Source organism: Camelus ferus, chromosome 23 (genome assembly GCF_009834535.1).
Source record: "Camelus ferus isolate YT-003-E chromosome 23, BCGSAC_Cfer_1.0, whole genome shotgun sequence".
Taxonomy (NCBI): Eukaryota; Metazoa; Chordata; class Mammalia; order Artiodactyla; family Camelidae; genus Camelus; species Camelus ferus.
In genome coordinates, this window is record NC_045718.1 from 28,663,572 (window position 1) to 28,678,281 (window position 14,710).

Here is a 14,710-nt window from a genome sequence, read left to right on the forward strand (position 1 = left end):
AAGGAAAAGAAAGAAGAAAAGGAAAAAGAGAAAAGAAGAAAAAAGGAAAGAAAAGAAAAGTTCAGGGTGTATCACAAGGACACAGGACCCACCTTGAAAGGTTTCACATTAAAAAAAACTGGGACAATTTGAGTACCAAAATAATTAGGTACATAATTAATAATAAATCATTGAAAAAATGGAAATTCATGAGTCCATACTCATAATAAAGAGATAAACAATAAGGAAGGAGGCTTACAATGTCTCCCCACAGACTGGCTGTGCGGAGCAACAGTGCACAGTGTAAAAACCGAACAACAGCTTGACTGGGTGATCACCTGAACACCATCAATGGAAGGACCATGTAAACCTCCAGATGTGATACCCCAAATAAGGAATGTTCTGTTAAAAAGAAAAAAAGTCAGTGTTAGATATGATAAAGAAAAACTGTAGGAATATTCCAGATTTAAGGCGGCCAAAGACACGACACTTAAATGCAATACTGGACCCCAGAAGGGACCCTATACTGAAAGGAATAAAACATGCTATAAAGAGCATTATTGGGTCACTTGACAAAACTGAAATACAGATAATATTGTAGCAATGTTAAACTTACTGAAGCTTATATGTATGATAGCATCCTTATTCCCTGAACGCACAAATTAAAGTGTTTACGAATATATGGAACCAGGATATAAGGGCCAGGATATATGGAATTTACATATTCAGAAAGAAGAAAGTGTGGGTGGTGGACAAAGACAGGGGCTCAAGAGAGGATGGAAAGGAGAGAGTGTGCAAATGAGGTCAAATGTTATCTTAATCTGGGTAAAGGGTACACTGATTTTTGGGGTACTATTCTTGTTCTTGCCATTTTTCTATAAATATGAAATAATTTCAAATAAATGTTTTTTAATGTTTTAAATTATGCTGGGAAGGGGTTAGACTGTTTTTCAATGAATGTAGCTAGACAAGCACATAACTACTTCAGACACCAAAATGATGGTACATCTAAAGGTACATGTTCAAAATGATCTTTAAAATAACTCCAGGTACTCATTTCATATTTTCTGCACACATAATACTAAAACTAACTTCCAGTCCAAGATACATAAAAGAGTAGACAGGAACTCAGGAATCATTTAAACATTTGATTATGTGTGTGTAGTCTCTAATTCCTTTTCACCTTACTCAGTGCTATTTCAGGATGCTCAGAATATCTACTGGGTAAGTGCTTATGTGAGTACTCAGTGGGCTGTAAGTTTACCCCTTCATTTCTTTGCTCCTCATGTGTGACCAGCGGATGAGCAGCTTTTGCACCAACGAGGAGTTTGTTAGAAATGCAGAATCTCACACCCAAGCCAGACCTTTTTGAATCAGAAGCTGCACTTTAACAAGATCTTCTGGTGATTTTTACGCACATTAAAGGTAAAAAAAGGACTCCTTTAAATGACTTAACAGGGATTTACTTCTAGCTCCTACTAAATCTGGTGCACACAGGGCAATTCCCCAGAGCAGCACTCTCCTCTGCCATGACTCATCCTTCTTGTTTTCTCTACTTCAACTCTCAGCCTCCACAGCTATCAAGGCAAGGTTAAGAAGGGAGCAGGCAATATGGTACTGGATATTTTATGGTAGACCTGAAAATGGCTGTGTAACCTCTAGCCCACGCTCCACTAGCCAAAACTGAGTCACAGGGCCCCAGTCCAACTGCAAGAAGGCTTGGAAATGTAGTCATCTTGTGTGCCCTCTGAGGAAAATGAATAAAGTGTATTAATGGATACCGTAATGTCTCAGACACAACAAGGAAAAGCTGAATAACCAACCAGGCTTGAGCAAAGTCAGAACAAGGAGCATTATAAAGACCACTAACAGAAGTTCTACTTCTCTCAGTTCAAATTCTAATGCCAATGGCCAAACAGTGAACTGGCTTACCTTTTATCAAGAGGTTCAGGAGGTCCTGGGTTCAATCCCCAGTACCTCCATTAAAAAAAAAAAAATCCAAAAAAAAAAAAAAAAACACTTTAAAAAAAAGAGGCTCACACTTGGTCTAATCAGTTGGCAAGTCAAAAAAATAAATAAATAAAATAAAATAAAAAAAGGAAAAGACAGATGTAAACTGGCAAGCATTTCAAAGGCATCTTCACCCAAACAGCACCACTCTTATATTCAGTTCTAAATGAAACACTTTCTCAAAGTTTATTCTTATCTCTAACTACAAAAAATGACAGAAGCTTTGAAAAAAACAAAATATATAAAGTACAAAGGGGTATCCTCCCAACTCCAAGTCCCATTCTCCAGAAATAATCATATTAGAATTCTGGAGTGTTCTTCTAGATCTTTTCACATATATTCAAAGATTTTATTTAAAATGCATACATTGTTCTACAACTTTATTCACTCAGTAACGTGTCACTGACATCCATCCACACGTGTATAAACAGACCCACTTTCATCTTCATAGCTACATGGTACTCTACAACATGGCTACACCATAATTTTACCAGTTCCTATACATGGACATTAAAACTTTCTTTTTAAAATTACCAAAATGCTATGCCAAGTATACTTGTGCATTATTTTTAAGAGCTGTAAAGGGGTCCTGTGACTGAAGTTTGACAACTACTGACCTATGAAATCAGCTACCTCAAATGATGACATAAGTCAAGAGCAGTCAAACCACTGGTACTAGCCCGCTGCTTCAATTCTCTTTCTGTGAAGGTCAGAGGCCACCTTGTGAGGAATACAATGGCTTTACAGGAGGTTTCAGTAGGTCTCAGAGATGGTAGTACAGATAGAAAAGACAAATCCAAGTAGAAGAAAAAAATGAGTATTCCAATGAGAGCAAATCAGTGATTCTTCCATGACAAAAGGGTCTAGAACAAAAACCTGACACAGTTGGCTGGCTGGCTGTTCCCAATCATGTGTCGCCATTCCAGGGACTCAGGATCCCTTATTACTGGTAGCAAACTGCGAACTCTGTACCAGAAGAAGCCACAATGGCCGTGGTGAGAGCAAGTCTGCACTGCTGAGTTCTGGGCACCAGCCTCCATCCCTATCCCCATGGTTGCTCCGTTCTTGAGCCCTTGAACAAGCACCAGGCTGTCTGAAGGAGAACTTACTACTTTCCACAAAACAGCACATCCTGTCTGATTAACAACGTCCTCTGTTGCGGCTCTCACATGGACCAAAAGTTTTCAGCCTCAGGGCTCTGCCATACAGCCCTTTCCCAAACCTCCCTGCAGAAGAAAAGGAAGAAGCAAAAGAAGCAAGAATCACATAACTCCCACTTAGAGAAAAAAATGGAAGTCACATGCACAGAGTCCTTTCCCAACCCACATCATTATCAATCCTTCTTCTGTATTTTATTCTAAGTCGTTAACCCTCCAGTAAACCCACTAGCCATTGCCCAGGAATCTGCAAATCCTGATTTCCAGACAGCTCTGAAGGTTTTACCCTTTGAGAGGACTGCACTAGTCTTTCGAAATTCAGAGCTCAACCCCCCAGGAAAAGTCTGTGACATTAGAGCAGTTCACTTGCACCTGGTGCTGGTAAATTTCACAAAAATCAACTGTAAACCCAAACAATGCCTTTTATTCACTATTTGAACAGAAGTGAGGGCCTCTCAGTCTCCACTTGGCTCTTTCTAGTCAGCCCTTAAACCCTGGGTTAGAAAGCCAATGTGAGAATTCTGCTTTTGTTGAAACTATGCATTCCAATGCCTAACATTCCTGGTAGCGTCGCTTATTTAGATGATTCATCTAACACCTCAGCTTCTCAGTTTCCAGATCATTTCAACATTTCTTTTCTTATTCCCTACCTCAGCCACTTTCTGCCCTACTCTAAACCCTGCTGCACCAAATTATACACTACTTGTATGGCATCAACTCATCCCACCCTCTGACTACTCCACCATTTCTTTGAGCGCATCAGGTCCTCTAATCCACTGATTCTATCACATTTCATTGTCCATCACCTTCCTCATGACCTCAGTGCCTACCTGAGAAATATGGTCTATGATTACACCCATCCTTGCCCCTCAACTTCAACTTCCTTCTGCCTCTCTCCATCCATCATACTAAGTGGGCAGTCCTCAGTAAACCCAATTCTCACAAACAGATGACCGCTGGGAGAGAAAAAAAGCACTACCCTGCTACCTGCTCCCACTTTAAATAAATAAACACAAGTTTTAAGTGGACCCTCAGCACTTCTCAGCAATCCTACAATATCTTACCATGCATTTCACTTTTCTCTCCTAAAAGAATATTTCAAACCTTTTCCTAAGACTGTGTCACTCAGCAGCCACTTCCCTAGTTGTCCTCAAATTCTGCAATCACTTCTGTTACCTCCTCCAGCAAATCTTCTTCTTGCAGGTAGTGACTTAAACTCAACCAATCCAGGACACCCACTGAGAACTCTGAATCAGAGCTAACATCACAAAGAAGCATGGTTGAGAAAGCAACTTCCCAGCAATACTGCGTTTCCTAAGCAGTGGTGGCAGTAGCAGTGGGGGCAAATATAGCAGAAGCAGTAAGGTCCAGTGTCATGGTACTGGTGGTACCTGCTGCAGAACCGAGCATCACCAGGTAAGCATCAGGAGTGCTGCACTCCCCAGGTCCCAACCTCAACTATTTCTAAAGTGCGATTCTACCTGTGGAATCCTCCTTGGTTTCTGCCCATTTTCAGAGTCCGGCTTCCTCCAGACTTTAAAACAATGCTGAGAACTCCCTAATACTCTTTCATGAAATTCCTTTTACTTAAATCATTACAGTTCTTGCTAACAAGAAAAATGAGTGATAGCAGTAATGAAATATTACAGTAAATCAAGAAGCATCCAACACACAAAGGGCTGGGTTTGTGCAGTCTATTTTGAAAACGAACAATAGCATGTGTCTTATGACTCAAGTTCAGCTCCCACAATTCAATCAATTTGTTATCGTGTATTCATTACAAAACTTCTGTATTCCAACTACTAAATAACTTGGCAGTCTGGTTTTATCTGCAAGATGACTCCCATTTTCTTCATCAGTTAATGTTACAGGACTCAAGAAACTGCAAGTTCTCTGTTTTGGACTATATTCACACTCTAGATACACCCCTCAAAGCATTTATCAGGATGAAGAGCCCAGCTTTCTCTAATTTGCTTTAATGAGAATCAAATATCTATAACTTTCAATGTCGAGGCCTTCAGCATTTCATTCCTTGAAAGAAATGGATTGTTTTCAGCCACAGTTTAGAAAAACTTCGAGGTGTTATCTCCTCAACGGGCTTTTTTGTTGTTGCTGTTATTACCTCAGGAAGCAACAAATACAATTAAGTAACTTTAAAATACGAAATTAAATAAATTCTATTATGTACCAAATAAGAACATAGTAATATTAATAGTCAAGCTACTGAGTTGATCTTTGCACTTACCCCCGCACCTCCATTCACCCCTAATCCCGAGTTAACAGGTCTGCAAGATCAGTCATGGAAAAAATCATCCCACCCATCTCAGAACTCTTCCTTGACATATAAGAGGAGCTTAATATCATTTGTTGCTTGAATGCAATTCCTATGATTGTGCATATGTATTACATATTTCCACAAATTGCTTTTGCATAGCACTTACCATGGGCCTAGTGTTTCCAGACTTATAAAAACACTTTCACGTGATTTCTTGCTTCTGTATAGGTGGTTAAAAGTTAGATCTGCCCGCAGAGCCATTAAATACAAAGCACACCATGGAACCTCAATAACTTTTGCTCCTACAGCACAGTATTGCATCTCTATTTGAGCCCTTCTCACACACTGTAACTAATTCTTTCTCACTTATCTGCCCCTTAAGAATTCTTAGGGATGTCCCGTTCATCTTCGTATCCCCAAGCCAAATAGAACCTGGACTGCGAAGTCATCCGTAACACCAAGATTCTTTCGCGTCCTGCAAGCCCGGTTCTCACCTGGGCGGCCTCACCTGAACCTAATTTACATTATCCCTATTCCCACTCCCCTCCTCCCCCGCCAACTGTGATTTTCACAGCTGCAACAAATGAAGCTTGTTGCCCAGGGCACAGAGTTTTTTGTTCCCCAGTAAAATTACCCAAGGCCGAACGCTTCCCCTTAATTCTGCTCCACCGGCTCTCCTCAATACCTACTGCAAGGAAGTGGGGTGGTAGAGGGTCCAGCTCCGCAGGGCAGAGTTGCAGAGACTGAGACCGGGGTCCCTTCAACCAGCGCCGCGGCAGCCCAGGGGACGGCCAGGCGGAGTCCGCCGAGAGCCGCGCGTCTGGGGGAGTGTGGGGCTAGGCACCCGGACAGCACACCGGGACCCTGTGGCAGTCACCACCAGGGAGAAACCCGGGGAGGAATGCCCCCTTCCCACGCCCTCAGCACCCCGGACCCCCCACTGCTCCGGGCTCAGGTGGGCGAGGATGCTCCGTACATACCCGAGGAGGCAGCGGTCGCAGACAACGCCACGACTTCCCTTACAAACTGTGTACGCCAGAGGATCCGAGCGGAAGAGCAGCTCTCCGGGACGCAGCGACGCCAAAGCGCGCAGCCCGTTTCCCCTGTCGGTGGTGCTGAACTTCTCCACCTTCGGCTCCATCCTCTTAGAGCCCAGCACCTCAGGCGTCTGCCGCGTCCTGCAGCCGGCGTCTTCACGGGCTGCCGGGAGCCGCGCGCCTGCGCCCTGCGCGCACGTACGCCCAAGGGGCGGGGCGGGCGCGCTGGGCCTCTGAGCATGCCCAGATGGAGGCCCGCGGGAGTCCTCGCGGGCGCTTGCGAGGACTCTGGCTGTTTCTCGGGCTTCCTCTGACGCGCCTGCCTAAGGCTGCTGTGCGAGGAGTGGCGGTGTTTTTTCTTTCCCCTCCAGCATTTTATTATGACAGTTGTAATGCAGGTGGAAAGTTGAAATCACAGTGCAGTGAACACCTGTATATCCTCCATCTAGATCAAACTATTCTTAGCATTATGCCGTTTCTGCTCATTTTCTTCTTGTATGTGTGTGTGCGTGTGTGTATAATTTGCTGAACCACCTGAAAGTAAGTTGTGTTGAACCATTTGAAAGTTGCAAACATCATAACACATCACAACTAATACTTTACAACACAACGTATCATAATTAAAACCATAACATACATTTTCTCAGAATAAGGGCACTATCCTACAAAACTACAATATCATCTAAGAAAATCATTGTGTAATAGTAAGCAAAAAAATACTCATTTAAGAATGGCTTTGGTAACTTATAAAGGGGGGGGGGTGTCCAGTCGAAGGTCATGCATTTTCTTTTTCATGACATTGATTCTTTAAAGATTCCAAGCTTGCAAAATGTTCCACATTTTGTATTTGCCAATTGGTTTCTCCTGGTGTCATTTCACTTATTCTTGGATTCCTTGTATTTCCTGTAAACTTCAGGCTAGATCTAGATGCTAGAATGTAGAGGTTTAATTTGATTCAAGTTCGATTTTTTTTTTAGCAAAAACACGCTGCAGATTACATTGTTCACTTCATAATGCTTCAGATCATACCTGAGTGTGCATATTGTCTGGTGTCCACTGTTAATAGAACTAAATTTGATCGGTTGGTTAAACTAGTGGCTACTAAAATTCTTCATTGTAAACTTACTTCTTGCAATTAGTAGTTAATCTGTGAGGTGATATTCTGGCACTGTAAGAGTAGCCTAATTCTCACAACCTGGAAAGGCAGACTTTTGGCACTTCCTGAAGTAGTCTAGAAGTAGTTGTGGTGTAGTGGAAAGAGTAGTGGGTGAGGATTTCAAAGAAACAGATTTGAGTCCCAATTCTGCTGTGTGACCTTCGGCAATTTTTCCAAGCCTGTTTATTAACTTTATAATGAAGATAATAATACCTTACAGAGAGATGACAATATATCCTATGAAAGTATTCTGAAAAAATTTTAAGTAACCATACAAATGTAATGAATCATTATTCTGACTTAAAGCTTTTAAGTGTGTAAGTATAGAATAATTCCTGAGCATTCACCAATATTTCTAGTATAATCTCATACTAGGGCTCAGCATTAAGCATAATACATAGAAAGAACTCAAAAATTGTTTACTGAACTAAATAACATGTCCTAAGGAGTTCCAGAGAACCAGAGTCTAATTCTACCATAGAATATCCCCAAGTACTAAAGAGTGTGAAAAGAGTTTTCATGGAAAACATTATGCTAGACTCCATACTCACAGATGAGATGACCCAGCGGTTCCAGCTAGCCAGACATGACCCATTTCCTCTAAAGTATTTCTTCTTCTCCCTCCCCAGACCCAGAAAGCCAACTGCCCAGGTCTTAGAAGAATGTCTCACTCCTGCACTCTAACTTTCTCCTAGTCCGTGTACCTATATGTTTCTCATTTCCCACTGGTTGGAACTTGGCTGTAGGGCTGGTAGTGAGCCATCTCCTGCCATAAAGAAAAAAGCAATATCCCAGAAATTTATGAAAATGGAAGAGTCCTACACCCCTGATTGTTTAGTTGGTTGGACATTTCTGTGGGAGAGACAGCTTGTTTAAATAACTCTTATTTTGGCCTGTGTTAAAGAAACAGTACCAATGTCATCATCTTCCAGTCTCTTTTGTAGCTAAAGTACAACACCTGGGCTCTGCCCATCAAGCCAACCCATTGCAGAGGTGTGGAGGCCTTAGGAGCTCTGGTAGTTAGCAACTACTTTGAAATGCACCAAAAATAAGATGGATTAATGGATAGATAAAGGAATGGATAAATGGATAGATATGTAGTAAAGCTAGTATAGTAAAATGTTAGACATATTCTAGGTGGTGATATACAGTGCTCACTATAAATTCTTTCAATTTTAGTATGTTTGAAAATGTTCATAATAAAATCTTGAGGAGAAAATACCATCATCTGACCTTAAAAATTATTCTAATAGTCTCATAAATGTTTTTGTTGCTGTTTGGGTGTTTGTGTCTAGAGTTGGTTTGTTTAATTCAGATTCCAAATGAAGTTTACAGGTGGCATGTGGCTAATATATATCTTTGTTATTTTTCTTTGTTCCTCGCTCATTGTCATTGCTGGGGTACAACAGGCAAGAGATGCCTGGAACAAGGGTCAAATTCTTTCATCAGAGTCAGGAGAAGTTAGGGACTCTCATCAAGCTGCTTATATCAGAAGACATGATCATGCTTCCAAAAAAGCTCAGTGTCCAAGAGGCTGTGGCAGGAAATCTTATTTGGGACCATATATGGCAACAGAGATTCAAAACATTTGATCTCAGATCTGGCATCAGGAATTTCCATCAGCAGGTACCTACAAAAGTGAGGGACAAGTTCAGGGGTGCAAACGACCATCTTCCTGTTCTCTTTAATGATGATTTGCTCATAATTAGCATGCAGAGATTTGACAGATGAGTGAATAGCAGGGTCTCAGTCCCTGTTCTCGTAGGTTGTTGCTCCCATGAATCTGAGTGTGGTGCTGTGTGCCTGTGAGCAGTGCACCCGCAAGAAAAGGCATGAGCCCCTCAACTGAAGGTTCAAGCCACACAAAGAAGGTAGAATTTCAGTTACTGAGATGCTATGTGAAGCTGTTAGGTAGTTTAGAGAGAAATGAGCGCTGGGCAGGGGAAGAGAGAGGGGAAAGGAACAATCCAGAAATTTTTACTTTCTCTAAATGAGGGCCATTAAAAGAAGCCAGTTAAAACCAAAACACCGCAGCTGGGGAAAAAAAAAAAAAAAAAACACTGCAGCTGAACCTGCCCAAAAGGGGATGGGCGTGCCAGAGCGCAGGGAACCTGAGTTGTCAATCAATCAATCAATCAATCAATCAATCATGAAACTAGGATATAAAAACAGGAAAAACAAAAGAGCGTCGCCATTTTTCCTCTCTTGGATTGGCCCACTCCCAGTTCTCGGGAGTGTATTATCTTTTACTTTTTTACTTCACTAATAAAAATCTTGCTTATATCACGCTTTCTGTCTCTCATCAAAAATCTTTTTTTCGGGTGACTAAGAGCCGAGGAAATTCTTGTTTCCCTTTTCCCGGTAACAAAGCCACAATAACTTGATTTTGAGCCACAGAATGTAAAGTTGGAATGACTTAATATTTCCTGATTAGAGTGTTGGGTACTGAAACTGGTATAGAGGTTGGGTCTTTGGGCCCCAACTATGAGGAAGAAGAGGGCTTCAAGAAATGGAAAGTAGCCTACTCTATGCACAGCATTTTTCTTACCAAACAGGTCACCCACTGTCCCTTGCTTGGCCTGGTGGACAGAGGCTAAGGAAACTTCCTAATCAGAGTCCCTCACTTGAAAAGCCCCCTTCCAAGGCCCTCAGTTTTCCTCAGTTAACAAAGGAAGGAAGCAGTAGTCTCAGGTATGTGGAAGCCATGGAGCCCTGCCAGTCATCTTCTATTCCCTGGTGGTAGTCTTGAGACTGTCAGCACTACCTCCACATCCACATCTTTGACCCCCAAAGAGAAAGATCTAAATGAGTCATTGTTCAGGATCACTATAATCCAGGCTTCACTCACCAACCCAAGACGAAACTGGCAGAGGTGGGGTTCAGGGAGTGGGGAGGACCATACTTCAAGGACTTGGCTGAGCTGGCCCTGTGACAGTGTAGAGGTTCCTGCATGAATAGTAGCTGGTGTGCCTGGACCTGCAATACCACTTCCACCCCCACGGTAAATTCTGCCATCAGAGGACTGAAGGAATTGAAAGTCCAGTAGAAGCTCCACCATTTGAAACACTGCTAGCTTATAAATAAATAGGTTAATTTGTGTAACAACAACAAATGTTGTCTTGTGAAGAAATGACTGAAGACAGTATGCAGCCAAAAAATGCAGGAAAAAAGGGTATCACAGGGCTGTATCATAGTTAATAATAACATACGTTATTTTTTCTGGATTTTTTGATGTTTGTGGTATTTATCAGCTTTTAAAAATTTATAATTTTGTTGTAATTTATTTTTTCATTCCAAATATTCCCTTTTGTACTTAAATTTGTATTCACTATTTTGTATCCTTCTTCTTAAAAGAGGTCCCTCGCTACCCAAAAGAACTGAAAGCAGAACTCCAAGAGATACTTGCACACCAATGTTCATAGTAGTGTTACAATAACAGTCAAAAGGTAGAAACAACCCAAGCATCCATATGCAGATGAATGGATAAACAAAATATAATATATATACACAATGGAGTATTATTCAGCCTTAAAAAGGAATGAAGTTCTATTATGTTACCACATGAATAAACCTTGGAAATAAACCAGACACAAAACAACAAATAATTGTATAATTCCACTTACATGAGGTCCTTGGAATAGAGAAATTCATAGAAACAAAAAATAGGGGTCAGTGGGAAGTTAGTTTAATGGATATAGAGTTTCTATCTGAGATAATGAAAAAATTCTCAAAGTATGTATTCGCGATGGTAGCACAACAATGTGAATGTACTTAATGCCATGGAATTGAACACTGAAAATGGTTAAAATATATATTTTTTCTTACCATTTTATTTATTCCACAGTTTTAAAAGGGAGCTCCCTAAAGTTGTATAAGCCTTAGGCCCATAAACTTGGACCTGTTCCTACCAAAGGAACAAACAATTCTATAATAATACAATATAACATTCTATAATGAGAATCACATACACGGTAACAGAAGGTTTAAGTTTTTTTCCTTAATAAAAGAGATTCATTTAATTATTGTAAAATGGACAATTCTGCTTTCCAGAATTCTTAAATGATAAACCACAAGCATCAGATTCCAGATTCCCTATACAAAGACCACTCAGAAACTGTAAAGATGGCTGACTCACACTATTCTTTAAAGTTGCCTAGGAGGGACCACATTATGGTTAAGATGTATTATAGAAACAGAAGCCCAGAATCCCTAAGCTCTCAGGCCTATCCTGCACTTAACAAATTCTTGTGGAAGTTTCTCTTGCATAAAACAATAAAAGAAGTTTATTTTAAAAGGACTGGAGGATGTTAAGAGAGGTTCAGAACATATAGTAGACAATGATACATATATATAGATAGATAGATATAGTTCTATACCATAAATAATAAGGAAATCCTGCATAGGATCCTGAAGCTGACCTTTCTCAGTCTTGGAGAAGATTTGATGTTTCCAATAAAAATTCTTACTAATGTGCTTTGCAGTTGGATTTCGTCAGGAATCTAAACTGAATTTTAAAAATATACCCTACTTGTTCCACTACTTTCATATCCTCACTTTTAGTGAGCAGATAAAAACCAAGAAGAGCATAGAATATTTTTCAATTTCCCGTAAACTCTAACTGAAAGTTTAACACACTATTTTATTAGCAAGAGGTAAATTAAGTAATAGTTATAAATGTTTAAAACAGAATTACCCAGAAGTTTCAATAATAAACTGAATGAACATTTAACCAAGAATTACTGGGTTATTTTAAAAGTCTGTTACATATCTCATCAGGTAACTAGAATTCCTCTTTCAAGCCATAGAATAGTCCAAATAGTACGTTCACACGACATGGAACTAAAAAAGCCCTTCATTATTTATTAATGCAAAGGCCCAAGCTTGTGGCTTGGAGGTCACCGATCATAGTCATCACTTCAGGAGCATACTAATTTTTAGTAGTTAAACTCAGAATATAGGAATGGGATGCTATTGATAAGTGCTATTAAGATAGTATTTATAATAGGACTCTTAGTTAAAAGTGATAGAATTCCATCCTAAACTAATTTAAGCATAAGAGGAAATTGATTGGCTTTTGGCATTTGCTTGGATTTGGACATGTATATGGCTTTGGACATGTATATGGCTTCAGGTATGGCTGGAGCCAGGGGCTCAAATGTTATCAGAATGATGTCTCCAAATTTCCATGAGTTGGCTCTGTTTTCTCTATGTTGACTTCATTCTCCAAATTATCCCTATAGGGTGAGCAAAGGATACATTTTCCTCCCTATAAGAGATATACTTTTGACAACATATGGAAGATAATTATAGAATATCACAGATAAGAGGAAGACCACGTAGTTAAATCCTTCTCGTTTTGCACATGCAAAACCAAAGCCCAGATAAGTAACCTGATAAATGCCGTTCTACAATTTAGTGATGAAAGAACAAATGGTAATACTCCACAATAAGAAAAAGAAATTTTTTTTTTACCCTACTAATTTAGGGCATGCCTATTTTGGTCCCCATCACCTTCTGAATTTATGCTGACTGCATTCTTAGATATTCTAGAGGAAAAACATCTACTTTCTTAATGGAAAGTTATCAATATTCCCAAAGCACACACACACAAAGATCCTAAATCACCACTGAGTCTCCTGTTGTAGTAAGTCGAGCTCTTAGCCCTCCTGGCGCTCTTTAGCCACCATGATCTCACCCAGAGCTAACTGTGTGGGCAGCTACCTTACTCTTCTAGTGAAAGCTTTTTTTTAGAGACACCAGATCACGTTCCCAACATTCCACTTGAACATTCTGCTAAGCTTATCAGGCTCTGAGTATTCAAACAAACCAAATGACCATTCATTATCCTCAGACACCAGTAAAATGAAAGGCGTTTTGGCAAAATATCTTTGTATGTGCTTAACCCTGAATTACTTAGTGCTGGACCTTTTCATCATCGGGAACCACTCCACCTCTTGTACCTTATTACCAGAGTTTAAATGATGAAAATGGGCTTTTAAACTCTTAGTTCATTATTCCAAACATTTTCTTCCTGTTACTTTCACATTCCTTGACTCCTGAATTAGCTTGGGCCTACAGAGGAGCAGATGCTAAGATTAGATATGTAAAAGGTTTTTAGAGAAAGGAGCAGAAGGAAGGATGTGTTTCAGACTGTGATTGCAGGTCTGACTCTATGGAAAGAGAAAGGGAAGGCAGGAAGATTGGATAGCAAGTCCCAAAACACAGCAAAATTCCAAGGAAGTTTTAGCCAGGCCAACAAGAAGTCCTTGAGCCAAAATTGCCCTTTGGAGCTCTGTGTCCCTAGATGGGGCCTGCCTTAGTACCTCCACCATGCTTAGTCATTGTCTGGGAGCAGCCTGCAGGAAGTGTGGTCTGTGGCACAAACATAGCAGTAGATTCAAGGAGTTAGAAGCTGGGGACATCAATCAACTATGCTCCCCTCACAAGAGATCCGGTCACACCTCCACTGTCTTTAGGCTATATCCATCCCATCTGACAGTGAATATTAGACTGATTTCTCACTCTACAAATAATAGAAGTCACTCACATGCACAGATCTAACAGCTAATTTCCTTAAAACACAACTTTTTTAAAAAATTAACCTAATCATCCACATTCTCCATTGCTCCAGTCCCACAATGACACAATAGTAAGAGAATAAAATACCACTGCAAATTGTTTCCATTCTTAGCTGGACCCTCTGTATTAGTGACCTTCCTTAATTCCCCAGTTGCCTACAGCAGTTAACAAATCTTTGTCATTCTCAGGTCCTCTCTTTCTGCTCTGCCTGATACTTCTTAAGCGCATATACTCGTTAGAAGACATTAGTTCATCTTTTGCCCCCTACACATATTTACATCACCGTCCATACTCAACATTTTTTAATCTAGGCTAAGAGCAAAATGTGCTTCTCATTCCATTTCTTAAAACCAACTTAATCTCTCTGAGCTATATTTAAAATGTCTTTCTCAGCTGCCTCCATTCTTAGTTACAATCTAATAATGTTTAAATGTCTCACCTTAAAAAAAATTAACTAAGAAACACAGGAACCCACCTCAAACCCTGAATTCTTTTTTCTTGCCCTACATAGCCAAGG

At 40.3% G+C, this 14,710-nt stretch overlaps 1 protein-coding gene across 4 annotated transcripts in view; it reads right to left on the reverse strand.

The window, feature by feature from the left end:
* Positions 1 to 6,647, reverse strand: part of SMYD3 (SET and MYND domain containing 3) — a 557,874-nt gene extending 551,227 nt beyond the window's left edge. For 2 of the 4 annotated variants that reach the window (XM_014562147.2, XM_032466567.1), the window contains exon 1: positions 6,402 to 6,537. Coding sequence is in view for 2 of the 4 variants with exons in the window: in XM_032466566.1 (XP_032322457.1) it covers positions 6,402 to 6,562 (161 nt within the window). In the remaining 2 variants the exon portion in view is untranslated. Of the gene's footprint in view, positions 1 to 6,401 lie in introns of all 4 variants that reach the window. The other 2 variants (XM_032466566.1, XM_006188107.2) reach the window with 2 other exon arrangements.
* Positions 6,648 to 14,710: the final 8,063 nt, after the last annotated feature.